The sequence below is a fragment of the Lucilia sericata genome, unplaced genomic scaffold (genome assembly GCF_015586225.1).
Source record: "Lucilia sericata isolate MDLA Ls3-8-SP2 unplaced genomic scaffold, ASM1558622v1 Contig000942F_arrow, whole genome shotgun sequence".
Lineage (NCBI taxonomy): Eukaryota > Metazoa > Arthropoda > Insecta > Diptera > Calliphoridae > Lucilia > Lucilia sericata.
Window position 1 is genome coordinate 29,592 of NW_023994928.1, and position 20,470 is coordinate 50,061.

The following is a 20,470-nucleotide window of genomic DNA, read 5'->3' on the forward strand; positions in this document are numbered from 1 at the left end:
ATTTACACTCAACCAAACACGCACAGTTAAATTTACAGCCATATCCACCGCCAGGTTATCTGCCAACATTGTGGTAAACCTTTACTGGAAACGTTTTTTCCTATGCCATTTATCCAGTATCCAAAAAGTACACGCACACCCAACACAAAAAAATAATAAGAAAAGTAATAAAAAATCACACACAAAATTCCAGTCGGTCGTTTTGTAACCGCAATAAGCCGTCTTTAAATGCGTTACATGACAGTAGTTGTTCGGCACGATAAATTCTTCGATATTAAACAGACAACTAACTAATTTGGAATAACTTTAACAATAGTCAAACCCTAAAATAACGTGCATTTCAAATTCAAAATAATAATAAAATTAAAAAACATATGTGCAAAATTTAAATTATTACAAAAGTTGTCATAATTATTGATGTATTTAAAATCACAATTAAAAAAATAAATAATTATAAGAAAAAGTCTAATATTTTGGCCTGAATATCTAAATGAAAAAAGTTAAAAGTGTTTGTAAATAATGTAAAGAACCACATACAAAAAGTAAATAAGTGTTAGTTAATGGTATTGTAATTAAGTGTAAACAACATATGTTTTAATAAACAACAACAAATTGCTGTTCCGATTCTAGTTCCTGAAATCCCCAAGAAATAACTAAGTTTACGTTACTTTAACTCAGCACAAATCAATTCAAAACGATCATGGATTTGTCCACAGCATATCGTTACAATCAAAATATGATGGAATATTATACATGTAAAGCAATAAGATATTTATTATTATATAATTTACAGACACATATACATACATATTGATTAAACTATTATATATATGTATATATATGTATATTTTTCATAAATGCTAACAAAAATTCGGAATTTATAAGAACTAAAATCTTGGACCCGATTTTAAGCAATTATGTATTAATTTGACAATGAACCCATTATTACAAAATTCTAAAGATACGTTTACGGCTTTCAAATATTTGACGAATGGCACGTGCGATTTATTATCGTCTAATATTTTATAGGTGTGAACGTACATTTTAAATTTTAAAAACTTTTATGTAGTTAGTTTTTAAAAAAGTTTATTATGTGAACGTATAAAAAAACCATTTAGAGTGCTATATTCTGCTACACCGAATCTTAAGTACTCTCCACCAGCAAGCTACTTTTTATTAAAACCCATTTAACTATTTAATTTTTTTTTTTGACTTCATATAGGAGCTACGACCAATTACGGGTCTCTCCAGAAAAATTTCGTAGAGTGATTCATATGTATGTACACAAAACATATTTGTGCCGAATTTTATCAAGATAGCTTTATTTGACAAAGAAATATGTGAGTTTAAATGATTTTCGGAAGAGGGCCTTATATGGGTGCTATGACCAATAATGGATCGATCCGGGGAAAAATTGTTAGAATGATTTATACGTACACAAAACATTTTTATTTTATACCGATACGTATTTTATTCATATTATATTTGTATGTACGAAATTTTGTGTTGATACCGATATATTTGAGGGAGTTATTAACGATAAACTAATTTCCAGGAATATACACCTTTTTATGCGGGCTATGGGAAATATTGGATCAATTGTTATGAGTATGAACATACTTTATCCCTGGCACAAAAAAATAATGTGTGACAAAATTCATCGAAATATCTTTGGTAGTTTCTGAGAAAACTACTTAAGAATATTTTTACTCATAACTTTTAACGTCGCTAACCGATTTTACTGATTTTCAATACCAAACTGTACCGGATAATAAGGAATGTTTTGGGTGAATTTCGTTTTTCTATTTCTATTGATCGTTTTAGCGTGAGCGTGTTTTACACAGACAGACGGACGGATGGACATACGGGCATAGCTAAATCGACTCAGGATCAAGAATATATATACTTTGTTGGGTCTCAGATGAATATTTCTTGGTGTTACACACGGAATGTCAAAGTTATATACCCTCTATCATCACTGATGGTGGTGGAGGGTATAAAAATACAGCATAAGAAATTTTAATTTTCATTCGCTAAAAATGTTTACATTAATTTTTTGTTTAAATTTGCTAAAAAATAGTGTTCGCATTCGTAACCAGTGTTTCCATATATGAAGATTTATCTTCATTTTCAAGTTTTTTGAGGTGGTGTGAAGATTAGAAGATTTTATACCAAAAAAGAGAATTTTTTATAAAGTTTTAGGTTTTCTCAAAAATATTGTTTAAATTTAATAATCGAATACATTTAGAGTTATCGCATTCTTAAATAAATTGCAGTATCTCTGTTTATTAAATAATTAAAAACCTATATATTGATCGTCCAAAGAAAAGCCTATGCAAACGGAGTCAGGAGCCTGAAATAAGAAAATTCAAAGATTTAACACATAAAATATTTTGATTGTATATAAAATTAAACGCAAGAGAGTCCAACAAGGATTCAAAGACATTATCTATAATCTATCTATAATTGTTTAAACATTTAGTTGAATGTTTATATATTGGGTCAAAAACCCAATATATAAACAAAACCAAAGTGAAGGAAATCGTGTCAATTTACTTTACTGTTCCAAAGTAATATTTACAAATCTGAAGAGAATGGAAACAGGAATCCTGTCTGTTTTGTAAACTGAATCCGAGTACATTTCTCGTTATTCGCATAATTTTTTCCGTTTTAAAAGCGAGTAGGTACACATATCAAAATAAATGATTATTTTTTTGCGTTTTTTAATACAATTGTAACTTAATATGAATGTATAAATGCTATGGGCATTTTAAACTCTTTTTCATTTAAAATATGTTTATTTTTCTGAATTTTACGTTCAAATAAAAATTTGATTTGCAGAACAACTAATTCGGTTTTAAAAGTTGCTCGGTTTGAAACCGATCCAATTTATGGAACAGACATGATTATATAACTATTTACAGTTAGGATTCAATCAAAATATATATTAATTAATTTTTAAAATTCAAATTTGTTAAAATAAGGTTTTTTAGCGAAAAAATCTCAACAATTTAGTCTCAACAAGACTAAACTATTATATATGTATGTATGTAAATAAGTGCTAATTATTACACAAGTCAATAAATTTTCAACTCAGAGACCAAAGTATACTTTTCTAAATGTGAGTTGCGCTGAATTCGAATCTGGATTTCGATTTTTTTAACGTTATCTTTCAGTTTACTTACCTACGCTATAAAAACACAAAGTCTCCTTTGTATTGGCTTAATATTTATTTGTTTATTATCTGGATATTAAAATTTTGACTTCTCAACACTAAAGTAATCAAAATAAAAAAAAAAAACAAAACTTTTTTATGTTCGCACACAAACACTTTTCATTTATTATTATTTTTTATGTTTGATAAATACCGCTCTCTTATTTGGTTAAGAAAAAACAAAACAACGTCTTACAATTTTTTTCGATGCAGTCAAGAATTTCCAAAAGGATGGTACTAATGTTGGTGCTGGTAATGCATACAAATAACAGACTTCACAGCATCACGAAATACATAGTGCGAACACTAATTATAATTTTGCACATTTCCGCACCATTTGCAAATTAAAAAACTCCATTAGAACAACCAAACTGCAATCAAAAGTTCTTTAAATACAATTAATTAGAACTTGATGTCTGTTTTTGCCCATTAAATTTTTTTTTTAATGAAAAAATCGAGGTAGCCGTATTTTTTAATATAATTCAAAAGCATATGGACCGATTTTTTGATTAGTTAATAGCGTGTCTGAAATATACTGATACTATATACTTTCATTTAAGATTGAAAATTAGCAGAGCTTCGTATTTATGTTATACATAAAAGAGTAGTTTCTCATATTTTGTTTTTTTTTAGAAAAAAAAATGTCTGGTTATGTTTTCTATATTTGAGCTGCATTTAAGCATTGGAAGCCGTCTTCATACCGACATTTATATGTAAATACATTTTTGATGGAAAACTTAATTGATTAAAGATTTTTATTTTTATACATATTATTAATATAGAAATCGATTTGTATGGAAAATATAAGTAATCATAATCATAAATTATTTAATGAACTATAACTGATTTAAGTTCATATAAAAGAACATTTTTAGGAAGATTTGAATGCCAAATTTCATGTAAATCGGTTTAGTAGTTTTCTTGTACGTCACAAATGAAAAGTTGTTATCACAACTATTTAATAAAAGGGGGCGTAAAAAGGGTCGTGGTCCGATCCAAATTTTATATGGTTTCTTCTGAGGTCAGATCTATCGTACCAAATTTCATGAACTTCCATTATTAATCTTTTGCGCTTTGAGTTAGGATTTAAATTTTGGCGGTACAACTTTTAATATATTTTTCAAAATTATTTTATAATTTATTTTATTATTAAGTTATTTTTTATTTTTAATTATTTGTTATATGATTATATTTTTTATGTATAAATTTTTTTGTAAGTAGAAATTTGTAACCGATTATGGCCAATAGGCTAGGTTTATTTGGAAATAAATTAAATCGGTTCAGGAGTTTACATACATACATATATATAATAGTTTTTTTAAATGGGCGTAAAAAGTGACGTGACATCGGATCAAGATCACATAGAGCCTATTGCTTCTTTTGAGGTTAGACCTATTAGTGGTCCAAATTTCATGTAATAATAAAAATTCAGTAGTTCTGCCGTGAAAGCGTATCAATCAAAAACACAAACAGACTCATATACATATATATTAGAGTGCTCCAAAAAAGTTGGGAATTTTTTGTTACTTAAAATATATCTATAATTACTCGAATATTAGTTTTTACCCTTATAAGATAACGCAAACTTGTTCTCAGCTATGGTCAAAAAAGTTTGAATTTTTCAACGGCCGTTTCAAATCTCCAATTTCAGTTTTTTGATTTTTTTTATATTAATTTACAAAATTTTTAGATCTCATGGGGATTTATGGTCAATAGATAAGATTATTAAATGGTATAAAAATAAGATCAATATTTCTTACAGTTTAGCTGTACTTGCGATTTGAACTCGACGGTTACCAGGAAAATCGCATTTTTTTGTAATATGTACATTTTAAATAAATATTATAGTCCAGATAATATAAAATATATATGCGAAGGTTTGTTACAATCGGACATTCTTAACCCATAAACTGTGGAGTTCAAACGTCAAATTTTGCAATATTTGGGAATTTTTAGTGTACCATATCGAAATAATTATTTGTCGGCAATATTTAACAAAAATGACTTAAATTTATCGTATATAGTCCGTATCGTATATAGTATAGATTAACCCTTAAAGGCACTTGGGAACAATTTAACACTAAAGTTCAAAAATTCGAAAAAAAACACTATCTATTTGAATAATGATCTATATTATTAGAGGAATAACATAAATAAAACAAAAAATTCTATAGAACAATTCTAGAGGGGGGACGGCCTGTCAGAGATTTTTTTTCCTTCATACAAGCTTGAATCACTCTAATGTACATATATACATATATGGTTTACTTGTTAATGTTTATTTAGATCTAAACAAGTTATAGTGCTATATTCGGCTATGCTGAATTTTAAATACGTTCCACCTGTAAGCTACTTTTTCTAAAATCCCATCCAAATATTTTTATATATTTAATAAATTGTGAAAGTTTAAATTCTGCTTCAGTAATTAGGTTACTATTATTTTGATCAGATGCATTATTAATGGACTTGATTACGTATTAATTTACGTATGCACAAAATCCTGTTTTGTTAATGAAATATATGCCTTTAAGTAATTTTCGGAAGTGTTCTTTATATGTGAGGTATGTCCAATTATGAGCCGATACGGAAAATAATTTGCAGAATGATTTACATATAGACAAAATATTTATATTTATGTCGAATTTGATCTCGGCATATTGTTTTGCCAATGAAATATGTGCGTTTAAGTAATTTTCGAAAATGGACCTTATATGTGAGGCAGCGTTGCCACTCACAATTTATTTTTCTTACCAAAGTTCCGACAAAAAACTACCAAAACGTTCCAAAAACTACCAAATTTTTCCTTAGGGACAATTGCTTCTGTTTAGAGTTTCATTATTTTTAAAAATAATATGTAATATCATAGAATGATTTGTTCCAAAGAGACAATGGTTTACTTTTACGTAATTAGTTATGAAATACATAATTGCTGTTTTCGACAAAATTTGTACCAAATTCATTCCCGAGAAAATAGTAATAGTATTATATTCGGCTATGGAGAATCATATATGTATATCCACCATCAGCATCTATCGTATAAATTGAGGACTTTATGGATAAATCCTTCTATTATTTTACGGTTAACTAATTTGCTATTTATTGATAATAAAATTATTACAGCTATATAGCTGTAATAGGATCAATCGACATAGATTTCGGTTCTTAAAAAACTGTTTCAACAGACAGACGGGCGGACATGGCTATATCGTCTTAGAATCTAATAAGAACCTAGAAAAAAAATGTACTTACGAACGGAATCACAAAATCAATATACCCTAATATTTTATACCCATCAAAAAAGATTGGGGTATATTAATTTTGTGATTCCGTTTGTAAGGTAGTAGACCCACCAAATTATATATTCATTCATGAATCTGTCTTCTTAGAAAAAAAGAATTAGTGTGGGCTCCAGTAGGTTAGTGGTTTATGTTATAGCTGAGGCATTGGTTAGGAAGTTCACAATGGGACCGATGCAGACCTAGAAGTATTCCTTCGGATTTTATGTAACATCCTCATTTCAAACTAACTAACTTACTAACATTCATGAATCAGAAATGTTGAAATACATAGAAACTTAATATTTTCTTAGAACAAACAATATAAACTTAACAAGGATAAACTTAATATTGACGTATTTATTGAAATTCTTATTACTTTGCCATAACAAGGTTAGAAATGTTTATAAATTCATATGCATGAGATCAAAATTATCTCATCCTACAAAATTTGGACCAAAATTTAAACCAACCAACCAAACTACCAAAAGTCATTGCAGAGATTTGAAACTACCAATTTTGGTCCAATTGGACCAAAGTGGCAACGCTGATGTGAGGTATGTCAAATTATAAAACGATACGGAAAGAATTTTTCAGGGTGATTCATATGTACACTTTCATGACGAATTGAATCTCGATATCAATGAAATATGTGCGTTTAATTAGTTATCAGAAGTGGGCCTTATATGGGAGCTATGACCAACTATGGTCCGATAAGAAATATTTCGCAGAGTGAAATATGTATACACAAAACGTCGACTATTATACCGAAACCACTTAAAATCACATAACTAATTAAGAAATAAAGATACTGGAATAATATTCAACATAAATATGTTTTGTGTCTACTAGGGTGATCAACCGGTTTTTACTGTGATACCAGTGTCGGTTTTTTCTAAATGTTGATTTTTCGAATATCGAATAACTCGGTTTTTTCACTTTTTAAAAACCGGTTTCGAATACTTTTATTTGCATTGTATTCAAAGATTACTTAAATTAAATTTTGAAGCAAATAAAAATACAGCCCTTCAAAATTTTTAAAATATTGGAGTCCAGGAACCAGAGTATATTTTTCTAACGCACCTTTGATTAAACTTTTTTGATTTTCCTAATTAATTAACAATTTTTATTTGTAAAATTTATTGGAATACATACATATACAATACATAATTAATTTGTGGCTAACATATTATGGAAGTGTTGGAATGCCTATGAAAATTGTCTAAATAGGGATTTTAGAATAAGCTGGAATTACATAGTTCCTTATGTTGCATTTTTTCGATTTTTTTACGTCAAAGAAATAATGTAAATCAGACGACTAGATCTAAAGTTAAAGTTTAAACTGTTAAAAATCAGTCAATAAAAATCAATCAATAAAACATGGCCTTATTATTCAAATTTAAAAATAAACGTCAATTTTTTCACATTAAATTAGATTTTTTTACTTATAATGAAAAACCGGTTAACCGTTTTTTTCTGGATTTGAAAAATGTCAACCGGTTTTTTTCAAATGTCAACTATTCAAACTATTCGAAACCCGGTTTTTGGAAAATGTCGAATAATTGATCACCCTAGTGTCTACATATGTATGAATATCACTCTGAAAAATATTTTTCGCATCGGTCAATAATTGGGCATAGCTCCTATATAAGGTCCACTTCCGAAAATCACTTAAATGTGCATAACTTAAGAAATGAAGATTTTTTAATAATTTTCGACATTAATATGTTTTGTGTATAAATATACATATGACTCTACTAATATTTTTCAGATCAGTCCATAATTGGTCATATCTGTCGTATGAGATGCATTTTCAAAAATCACATATTTCATTGATAAGTAAATCTATCGGAATAAACTTCTTCATATATATAAAAGTTACCATGAGTATTTTTTGTGTATATTCAAACCATTCTGAGAAAAAATTTCGTATCAGTCCATAATTGGTCATAGCTCTTATAAAAGGTTCACTTCCTTAAGTCGCTTTATGCCATATATTTCATTAATTTTGTATATCACCAAATACAAAGCGTTACAACCAAAAAAATTTAAATCGACTTTTTTATTGGAAATGATCCACTGCATCAAAATACATGCCGACTTCCTACTATGACGCGTACAAGTTCAACACTTGGGATGAATCGGAATTTCAGCACAGCTACCCCGAACTGCAGGGTTATATATAAATGCAATACAAGGTGAAATAATAATTATTAGAAATAAAGTGTATTGTATTTAATTGTTATGTATTGTATATACATATACCTATTGGTATTGTTTAGTTTTGCATTGTGTTGTAAAGAATTCACTACGCGAGTGGCAGCTTTAAATGTCTAGGATGTCCTTATTATTACAAAATAACAATGTATTTATCTACTAGTCCTACCCTTCAAAATTAAAAAAAGATGTACATTAGAGGTGTCCAAAAAATATATATTTTGTTGGGATGGGCCTTATTCTGTTCATTAGTGTCTAAAACAAAATGGTTTTAAATTTTATTCCAATCGGATAACGGGAACCGGTTCGGAAATTGATAGAAAAGTGTAAAATTATCTATCCAAAGAGTTACAAAAGATTTATGTATGTATATCAAAGGGAAACAAAATAGTTATTGACAATTTCCCAAAACCATATATTTTAAAAACTAATGCATTTTGGTCTTTGTTTTGCATGCAGAAAAAACTAGTAAAATATGAATTAATTACTCGTTTTTGCAATATACATATTTGTGAAAAGAAAATGTCTATATTGTTATTTCTCGCCTGATGATAATATTTTATACCTTGTTGGAAAGATAATTTTAAAGATTTGGTTAAAATGTTAAGAATATATAATTTTAAGGGTACAATTTTTAAAGAAATTAAAAGAAGTCATATTATTTACCCAATTTTACACTTTTCAATGGATTTTCGACACGGGTTACCGTTATCTGATTTGGCTAAAATTTTACACCAGTTAATTTTAGACACTAAAGAACAAAATGAGACTTATCCAAGCAAAATGCATATATTTTGGAACGTCTAATGTACAAACAATATGGAAATAATTAGAAAATTATTATATATTCATTTTCATAATATAAATTTTATAGATGATTATAGTTCAGGGGATAAAATGTTTGACACAGTGTTCAGGAATAGTGTATTGGAATAAATGGATTCTAAAAACAAAAGAATCTTTGACCGAAAAAAAAGGTTTTGTGCAAAAAGCCTTTTGAATACTACGACACACTGGAAAGTATCATAGTGTCAGTGGTCGTTATAACACTTTCAAAATTGTCATAACTAACAAGTTTTTTACGGGCAGGTCTAATAATCTATCTTCTTCGGACTTATACAAGCATCAGTCAGTTATGACTGTAAATGTCATACGGCAACTATTATCATCAAATAGAAACATAAAATAGCAACAATCGCATAAATTCAACAATTGTTAGCCAAAATAAAAACAAGAAGGAAAACACTCACCCTTTGTGTTTTTAATTTTGAACACTATAAAAAAGAACAATTGTCAATATTACTTGTGTGCTCTCCAGAATGTAAATGAACCCTGCAGTTTTAGGAGTAGTCAGTGTATCCATTTGATAATTTCTTTTAAATATGTATCTCATTACTTAGTTAGTTAGTTTGAAAGGAGGATACATATGTGCGGCTCTTTAGTATCCCTTCATAATCTAAAGAGAAGATAATTTAGAAGTAATCTATTGTAGTAATCGAAGTAAGGGATATTGACTTCCCAGTAGGACATTCTATAACCAGGAATAACCATATATATAAATAGCCACCACGTACTTCAGGGTTAACACAAACACATTGTTTTAGATTATTTTACTTTAACTAGAAATGTGTTTGTTTATTTTTATTGCATTGTTTTATGTGTATGTGGATTCAACAGCGGGCTTTCTGTTGTCGTTCGGTTTGTTTTGCTTTGTTTCCTTTTGTGGAATGATCACAAAAATACTATTATTTTAAAATTTTTAACAATAGTCGAGAAGTCCTCTTCGTCAACATCAACATCAGTTAATCGATGAAGATGTAGCCCACTTCAAACTCATATGAATACGTATTATGGCTCTGTAACACATTCGTAACTACATACATATTTGCAATTTTATTTCATTTATAAAACTGGAAACATAAAACACAAATCCCTAGAAATACAACTGTATTTAAATTGTATTAACACTATGTAATCTAGACAATACTTTGTCATACAACCCTTATAAAATGTATTTATTACTTAAAACCTCACAGAAGTAAATAAGAAAAAAACATTTGTTAGTGATCGATTTAATTGTAATCATTTTTTCACAAGCCGATTTCTGGAAATTCAAAAGTATCTAAAAATATTTTTTTTTTTAATAATTGTCCATTTACGGACGGATTGTTAAGAGTCATAACAAAGCCGATAAATCTTGTAAGAAAAAATGTATATGTAATAAGTATTGAAAAGAGCTATGTTTTTTTTTGTTACCGTCGGACATAGTTAGGCCATCTAAATGCATATTTTTTGCCCATTACGACCAATATAGTTAAAAACGTTTTAACCAGAAATAACAATCTAGGACTTAAACAAGTATGTATTTATAGTCGGGCATGGGCGATCATATGATACACCAGTGAGTATGTTAAAAATATGGATTATTTAATCTATATATATAATTACCTTAATTGTTTGTTCCCCTTTTATTGACTAGCCAGAGCTTTTTGAAGCTCACAGATGGGCTATCTATCTATCTATCTTTCTATCTATCTATCGATCTATCTAGGCCAAATTCTAACGTAGCCGTATTTTTGAATTTTGGACTGTGGGCGGAGAATTAGAAGGAAAAAGGGGCTTGGCAAAATTCTATTTTTTAACATTTTAGCTTATATTAAAGGCCCATAAAGACATAGGAAAATTGCCTTGCATAAAGTCCTAACACTGGAGCACCGCCTGAAGTAGTCGGATTTAAGATTTATGTACTACGGACGTAGAATTGATAGGAAAAGTGGCGTGGCCAAATTGTGTTTTTACATTTCAGCTAATTTTGATGTCCTCTAAAAACCTAACTTCATTGGTTTTTAGAGAACATAATTGCCAATCATATAATACTGACGTTGGAGCTTAAATTACAACATTTAGAATTAAAATTTTGGGCGTGGAAAATTTCTGTTTTTTACATTTTAACTAATGTAGAAGGTCCTCAATGACCTAGAAATATGAAAATTGACATTGATGTTGCACGGACCAAGAAGAAGATGAACACTGAACTGGATTTTTGATATCCGCTTTTAGGGCGGAGAGGTAAAAGAAACAAGGGATCTGGTATGTGAAAGGAGGGTGTACTCTTACTCTCTGTTTAAACATCCGGTGCCTTTAATAAATAATAAATTATAAAAAACGAATTTTGCAACACTCTCGCCCATAGTGCAATATTCATCTATCAAAAATTTCGACAAATATATAATTATATAATTTGAATAAAAAGATATTGTGGACATAACCTATAAAGTCAGGGCACTATTTCCACAAAATTTCATTGAAATCAGACTCTGGCTTCTACAGCACCAATATAGACAACCGGCTTATTTTGTTTTGAATATTAAACCATGTATACCATAATGTTTTTACTCTTTTGAAAATTTTAAAATGGCTACAAAATATTTAAAGGTGAAGTTTGATCTTAATTAAATTTGGTGGGAATATTACTCGGACCACATTTTGAAGAAAATTTTTTTAATGTTTTATTTATATATATTACTCGGACCACATTTTGAAGACACTATCTGAAGTTATGTATAGAGTGACATTGCACCATGGGACATAGAGTGATTTTGAAATAAAATATATAACAGGCTATAAGCACATATTAACAACTTACAAGTAACGCAAAAATTTTGACAAAATTGTTATCGATACGATCTATATTAAGGTTTGAAAATATTAGTGCAAATAACTAATGATATGCAAAAATAGTATTCAACTAAAATATAGAAAATTTAATTTTCAACAGAAATGTAGTATCATCTGAAGTCGTGGGAATCACAATAAGCTAAATGATTGCAAAAAACTGATTCTGTAACCTTTGACGCCAAATACCTCGCTTAGCATTCATGGGAATAATGGCGACTTTAACTCCTTAATTAAGACTCCGAGACAAATTCCTCTTTGTTTTATAAAGCTATCTAAATTTCCCCAGTTTGCTAATTTTGTTCGACTAACTTTGTTGGGCTTTTAAAACAAAAAATATTAAACAAAATTTTAACTTACAAATTGTTGCACTATTTCGATAATTAATTACTAAGTTTTTTTGTATTGTATTTTAATTTATTATCCTTTGATTTTGTAAATATATATAGTTTTGTTATTTTTTCTTGCCTAGCAGGGATAAGATTAACAGCTAATTTAATAATAAAGCACTTAATTAGTTTTTCCGAAATATTTTTACAATTTGTTTATATGGGTATGGGGTAAGGGTAAATATCCTTATAAATTTTATTAGAGGAATTTACGTCTACTTTAAAGTTTTTGCAGAATTTCATCGCGTTATTAGTGTTTATAAGTGGAAGGAGGTATGGGTGATAGGGTCAAATGAGGCCCGACCATTAAGAAAATCGGCAGTGTAATTTAGACTTTCATAAAACAAAGTTTGGCCGATTTTTGTTGAGATACTAGTACATTTATGGTGTGATGGTGCAGGGTATAATAAACTGTTTATACCCTACACCTTCTATGTTTAACACAATTCACAAATTAAATATAAAACAGCTGCTTTACGATTTAAAATTACCATTTACAAGGAAATCATAGTAAATCTTGCAATTTATTTATGAAAACTTTATTTTATACGTTATATTTAATTGTTGTTAACTTTTCATCAAACAGGTCACGGCGGTGTCAATCAACTGGGTGGAGTTTTTGTCAATGGCAGACCATTGCCTGATGTGGTGCGACAAAGAATTGTTGAATTGGCGCACAATGGTGTGAGACCATGTGATATATCTCGACAATTACGAGTCAGTCATGGCTGTGTATCCAAAATTCTCTCAAGGTAACTACAACATACTTACATACATTTAATAAAATTTTAAATTGATTTCAACAAATTAAGGAGGTATTACACATATTAGGGTCATCTTAAAGACATTTTCATTTTCTTAAGAATTTTCTATATATTAGAATTACTTGTTTAATATTAGGAAATTTAATATTAAACAAGCAAGAAGTCTATATTCGCCTTCGCCTAATCTTATATGGAAATTTTGTTCTTTTACTTATTATACCCTTCAACTTCGTGAGAAGAGTATATATAAGTTTGTCATTCTATTTGTATTTTCCAAAATATAATTTTCCGACCCTATAAAATATATATATATTCTGAATCTTTATAGATAGCGGAGTCTGTCTGTCTGTATGTTTGTTGAAATCAGTTTTTAGAGGACCCCCGATTTCGGCGAGATCCGAATCTTCAACAATTCTATTAGGCATGCTTTCGGGAAGATCGCTATTTAAAATCAGCAAAATCGGTTCATAAATAACGGAGATATGAGCAAAAATCGGAGACAACCTCTGAAAATTTCATAAAAAAGAAAAATTTTTTCATGTTTTGATAAATAAGCAACAACAACAACACTGCTTATTCATTGCGTTGTGTATTTTGCTTTTGTTTTTTTGAGTATTTCGTTTCATATGTTTGGATGGCTGTGTGTTTCATTGCCTTGTGTATATTGTTTTTGTTTCTTGATGTATTCAGTTTCGTATGTTTGGATGAATGTCTGTTGGTTTCATTGCGTTGTGTACTTTGCTTTTGTTTTTTTTTTGTATATTTCGTTTCGTATGTTTGGATGTCTGTTGGTTTTACTGCCTTGTGTATTTTGTTTTTTATACCCTCCACCACCATCAGTGCTGATAGAGGGTATTACAGTGTCTCACATAAGTATTCGAATTTAGGTGTACTTTTAAAAGAAACATAATTTAATAATATTTATCGTATGTAAAATTAATAATTGTCTGGAGAGTCCTAAGGTTTAATATTACACTCCTTAAAATTTGGATAAATTACATTTACTTAAATAAATTTAACTTTTTTTTTGAAAAAAGTCCATAAAATTACCTCACAAAAGTATTCGAATTTTTCTTTATTTTACGAAACACAAAAATTAGAATCGAATGGTCGTTTTGCTTAAAATTATTTTAAGGGGTTACTATCAACCAAAAGGATATATTTTTGGCCCATTTGGCCCACATTTTTGGGGCATTTGTACCAACCATCCGACAAAGTTGGCTAGTATATATAATTGTAGATATTAGGACTAATATATTTTAAATTTTCAAGACATCGTAGCGGTATACAACTCCAAAACATGCCTTAACAAAACGTCATCCCATACAGTAGATTTCAGTTTTTACTACTCATAACATTCACGATTATGTTGCCCATTACAACAACACTGTATGTCCAAAATTTTGGGTTTATTTTGATCATAGTAGATAATATTTAAACAGATATCCATATTTTTGGGTTAGACCATAATGATATGGTGACATTCAGCCTGGAGGCTATCGGTTATAAAAAGAATTATTCCACTATATTGAATGGCGTTTCTTCGAGGCATGCTTTGGAGTTGTACACTTCCACAATATATTGAAAACTTAAAATGTATAACAGCTGATATCTAAAACAATATATAGAAGACAAGTTTCCCCGAAAATTTTTGACCCTAGTATTATAAAAATGGACTTGAGTTCCAATAAATTGAATTAGCTATAGAAAAATGATTCCAATAATATATCTTAAATACAGATTCTTGTAACAAAAAATTTTATTTTTAGATACCCCAAGGGGTATATTAAATCCCAATAACAAATTTTGGTTTTATATCTGGGAAAAAGGAAAAAAAAAATACAAATATTTTAATGACATTACATGAAAAGAAATTGCCCCAAATTGCCCAAATGGGCCAAACATATATCCATTCGGTTGATAGTTACCCCTTAAAACGATTTTTAGCAAAAAAACCATTCGATTCTAATTTTTGTGTTTCGTATAATATAGTCAAATATGAAATACATGAAAAGTTCGTATACTTTTGTGAGGTAATTTTATGGACTAAACTAAATTCGAATACTTATGAGAGACACTGTATAAGTTTGTCATTCCGTGTGTAACACCAAGAAATACTCATCTGAGACCCAACAAAGTATACATGTATATATTCTGGGTCCTTATGAAATTCTGAGTCGATTTAGCTATGTCCGTCCGACCGTCTGTCTGTCTGTGTAAAACACGCTCACGTTAAAACGAAGCAATGGAAATTAACGAAATTCATCCAAAATATTCATTATTATCCGGTACAGTTTGGTATTGGAAATGAGCAAAATCCGTTCACATCGGGAAAAGTTATGAATCAAAATTTAAAACAACTCCGAAAAACACAAGATCTTGATTCCTGCTGAAAATTGCCAGAATCGATTCATAATTTCATATACCTCTAATACAAAAGTACATATTCCCGGAAAATGAGTTTTTTCTTAATAACTTCCGTCAGATTGTTGATATGTTCACAAAATTCTACATATTAAAATCATATGCCAATAGAATTCATTGAGAGAAAAAATTTTCTGGATTGGTCCATAATTGAACATAGCTCCCATACAAGGTCCCCTCCCGAAAATCACTTAAACGCGCATAGCTCATATGCACATAAATATTACTGTGAAAGTTTTTTCCGATCGATCCATAATTGGTCATAGCTCCCATACAAGGTCCCTCCCGAAAATTATTTAAACGCACATAAATCATTGCTAAATTTAGATATCCATATAAAATTTGGTACAAGTACTGCTCTTGCATACAGAAATGTTACTGTGAAATTTTGTTCGGATCGGTCCATAATTGGTCATAGTTCCCATACAAGGTCCCCTCCCGAAAATCACTTAAACGCGCATAACTCATTACTAAATTAAAATATCCATATAAAGTTTGACACAAGTATTGCTCATATACACAGAAATATTACTGTGAAATTGTTTTCCTATCGGTACATAATTGATCATAGCTCCCATGCAAGGTCCCTTTCAGAAAAGCACTTAAAGGCACATAACTCATTACGAAATTGTGATACCCATAAACAATTTGGCATACATACTATTTTTGTACACAGAAATGTTATTTCACGATCGGTTCATCTTTGGTCATAGCTTCCATACAAGGTTCCCTCCCGAAAATCACTTTAACGCACATAACTCATTATAAAATATTGATATCCATACATTTGGCACAAATATTTCTCTTATATACATGAATTACACCATAAAATTGTTTTACGATCGGTCCATATTTGGTCATAGCTCTCATACTAGGTCCCCTCCAGAAAATCACTTAAATGCACAATATTCATTACCAAATAATGATATAGATACAGAATTTTGAAATTTTGTCTTTATATACAAAATTGGTCATAGCTCCCATACAAGGTCCTTTTACGAAAATCTCTTAAAGGCACATTACTCATTACCAAATAAAGCTCTTGATACAAAATTTGCATAAATATTAGTTTTGTATACACAAATTCTATTTCAAGATTTTTTCACGATCGGTTCATAACATGGGTGCGGTCGGTCCCATACATGGTTCCCTTCAGAAAATTATTTAAACACACATTACTTATTACTAAATTACGATATAGATACAAAATTTGACTGAAATATAGCTTTTATGTACAAAAATTTTGCTTACAGAATTTTTATACCCTATACCACTATAGTGGGGAGGGTATTATACGTTTGTGCTGATGTTTGTCCTACACCCACCTTTAAGTATACCGATCACATTTTGAGTCGATTAAGACATGTCCGTCTGTCCGTCCGGCTGGCTGGCTGTCCATGTAAACCTTGTGCGCAAGGTACAGGCCGCAATTTTCAAGATAATTTAATGAAATTTGGACCAAGCATGTTTTTTGGCACAAGGACGAAGCCTATTGAAAATGGTTGAAATCGGTCCATTATTTCACCTAGCCCCCATACAACCGTACCTCCCGATTTGGGCTTTTTATGCCATAATTTCGTCAAATATACTATTATCTCTCTATAAATTGGCACAAATACGTTTTATATAAGTATAAATGACACTGCAGATTTTCGTAATGATCGCCCCTTATTTGACCCTAGCCCCCATACAAATCCCCCTTCAAAAAATGTCTTAAACGTCTAAAATTGACTTGTAACCATTTGTATCGCAATGAAACTCAACATAATTAACTATTATTTAAAAATATAGCCTTTTCCCAAATTTAATGAGGATCGGCCCATGTTTGACCTATACTCCTATATAAAGCCTCATTTAGAAAATTTGGTTTTTATCAATAAATTGCTTAAATACTTTGGAATTAAGGTAAAATTCAACATAAAAGTTTCTTTGTGAAAAATAAAAATTTTTAAAATATACTCATGGTGTAGGGTGTTATATGGTCGGCCATGCCCGAATATACTTTCCTACTTGTTTTAAATTGCGTTTGCAATTTCTGAAACAAAGCGACATCAACCTACTTTGTTGAATGCTGTCAACCAGTGTTGCCATAACGGCATTTCAAATAGAAATCTAGCACTGTGTTTTCGTCGGCTGCACTTATTTTTTTTTTTAGAAAAAAGTGCTAGGTGGTTTTTAGCACTTTTTCGTCTTTTGCTAGAAATTTTTAGCATTAAAATTTAATTTCTCTAAAGAACAGCAAAAATTTTGTTTTGAGATGTTTTGTGAAATTTTAAGGAATTCTAATGAAAACTTTTTGCATATGTTTAATGTAATTTATAATTGAAAAAATATAAATTAACCTAAGAAGTAAATTGTTTTAAATATATTATATAACTAACTAGCTATACCCACTTAACGATTTTGAAGATTCTAACTACAATAGTTTTCCAGATTTACAATATGTTACATATGAGAGATGCTAAGCAAATTATTGCAAGTTCGCCAATTTCTATATATCGCCAATATCTATCTATCTATGAAAAATTTTAATAATCTAAAAGTTTTCAAGATATACGAAATTTTGTATTTAATTCATATATGTATGTGGTGCAAGGCCCCATTATTCTCTAAATATTAACATGAATGTCAAAGTTCTTCATGTAAAATTTGAAGATTCTAGCTCTAATAGTTAGTCAGATATACGAATTTTTCTATTTAATTCATGTGGGGGCTTCAGGCTCCCTAGATGAAAGTCCGCCCTTTTTCCTCCAAAATGTTCAGTTGAATATTAAAGTAATTTGTGCAAAATTTTTCACAGTTTCCCAGTTTAAAGTTAACAGTTTAAAAAATTCCCAAATTTACGTTTTTACCTGAAACTCAGAAATATACACATTTTATTTATTTAACATGATGAATTAACACATTAATTTACAATCATTAACTAAAAAAATTATGCATTTATGTTCGATAGATTTAAAATTATGAGGTTTAAATTTATTTATGCATATATTGTAATGCATTTTTTTAAATTGCATTAAATTCAAATATAGTTTTTCAAATGGCTTATATATTTTGCTATATACCTCATTAACAGAAAACTAAATGAATATAATTTTAATTAGCGAGAAGGGTGTGCTTCACAAGTTTTTCTTAAAAGAGAAAAAACACTGCGTTTTCTGCACACGAGAAACTTTGATGCAAATATTTTTGTGGTTAGCCAATAACTGCTTGTTTATAATTATCTTCTGCTTCCATTTCTAAATTTAAATGAGTAAATAGTATAAAAACCGTTTAAATGAAAATCTATATAAATTTTGGAAATAAATTTCATACACATGACCGAAATTTTTTCAATGCGTTTAATACAAAATCGTACTTTTTTCTAACGACTTATCGATTTTGGTATAAGCATTATTGTCAGCTACAAATTAATGTTAAGTGTTACCACTTTTAATAAGCGGTTTAGGTGTGCTCCGCGTTTTAGGCTAAAGAGAAATTTTGATGAAATTTCAATTGTAGTTAGCATATCCTTTCATTTCTAAATTTAAATGAATTATTAATCCAAAAACCGTTAAAATGAAAACCAATCCGGTTAATTTAAATTTTGGAAAAAAATATATATATTTACATGAATGAACTTTTTTATACTTTTTAATGCAAAATCCTTCTTTTTTCAATCGGCTTATCGATTTTCGCATAAGCATCATTGTCAGCTAAAAGTTGATGTGTAATGTCTCCAGTTTAAATTAGCGGCTTAGGTGTGCTTCATCGATTTATGTTGTGAAAGAAACCTCGCGTATTCAGTCCACGAAAGGCCTTGATTAATTTTTTTTAATGCAAAGCAATTCTTTCTATATAAAGATTGATCACTGATAAAGTTCAGAATTTAAATATTGTTTATAATGCGAAAATTCGCTAAAGAGTTGTAAGCCGCCCTAATAATTTCAAAAAGTTGTAAAAAAACTATGTACTTAGTTTCAATCACATTTTTGAGAAATTTTAACTTTGAGTGTTTATTTCTCCAACATAGAACTCGACTCTCGACCACAAAATTTTATGGACGTATTCTTACAAGTCTTGTGAATAAAAATTTGTCATCACTTAACTTTCAAAATAAACGAAAGAAATATTTAATGCATAAAGTTGATTTCTTAAAATATAAAACAAAAAAAGAATTTCCCATATATAGATAACACTAGTTTACAACGATTTAGTTCAGGATATAAAAACTTTATGGGCTTCTTTATTTAAGTCGTCTAAGTTCAGAAAAAATATTAAAAAAATGGGGATTTTCATTCGCATTCAATTGTTTATGTTGAATTTCATTGCTTCACTCATATTTTTAAGCCAGTAATAAGCGTTAAAATCTTCTTCTGAAGGGGACCTTATATGGAAGGAAGGGGTATTTATGGACCGATCCTCACAAAATTTGTTTACGAGATTTCGATTCATATAAAACATGTCTGTATAGAATTTCATCTATGTACTCGTATTTTTAAGGCAGTAATGAGCATTAAAGTAATCTTCTTT

General features: G+C 29.3%; 1 protein-coding gene across 2 annotated transcripts in view; it reads left to right on the top strand.

Moving 5' to 3' along the window:
• The first annotated feature begins 625 nt into the window (after nucleotides 1-625).
• LOC119609151 (protein gooseberry-neuro) overlaps nucleotides 626-20,470 on the top strand; it is an 85,876-nt gene continuing 66,031 nt past the window's right edge. For both annotated transcript variants that reach the window (XM_037963866.1, XM_037963867.1), the window contains exons 1-2: nucleotides 626-755; nucleotides 13,357-13,522. In XM_037963866.1, coding sequence (XP_037819794.1) covers nucleotides 701-755; nucleotides 13,357-13,522 — 221 coding nt within the window. In that variant the 5' untranslated portion in view covers nucleotides 626-700. The remainder of the gene's footprint in view (nucleotides 756-13,356; nucleotides 13,523-20,470) is intronic.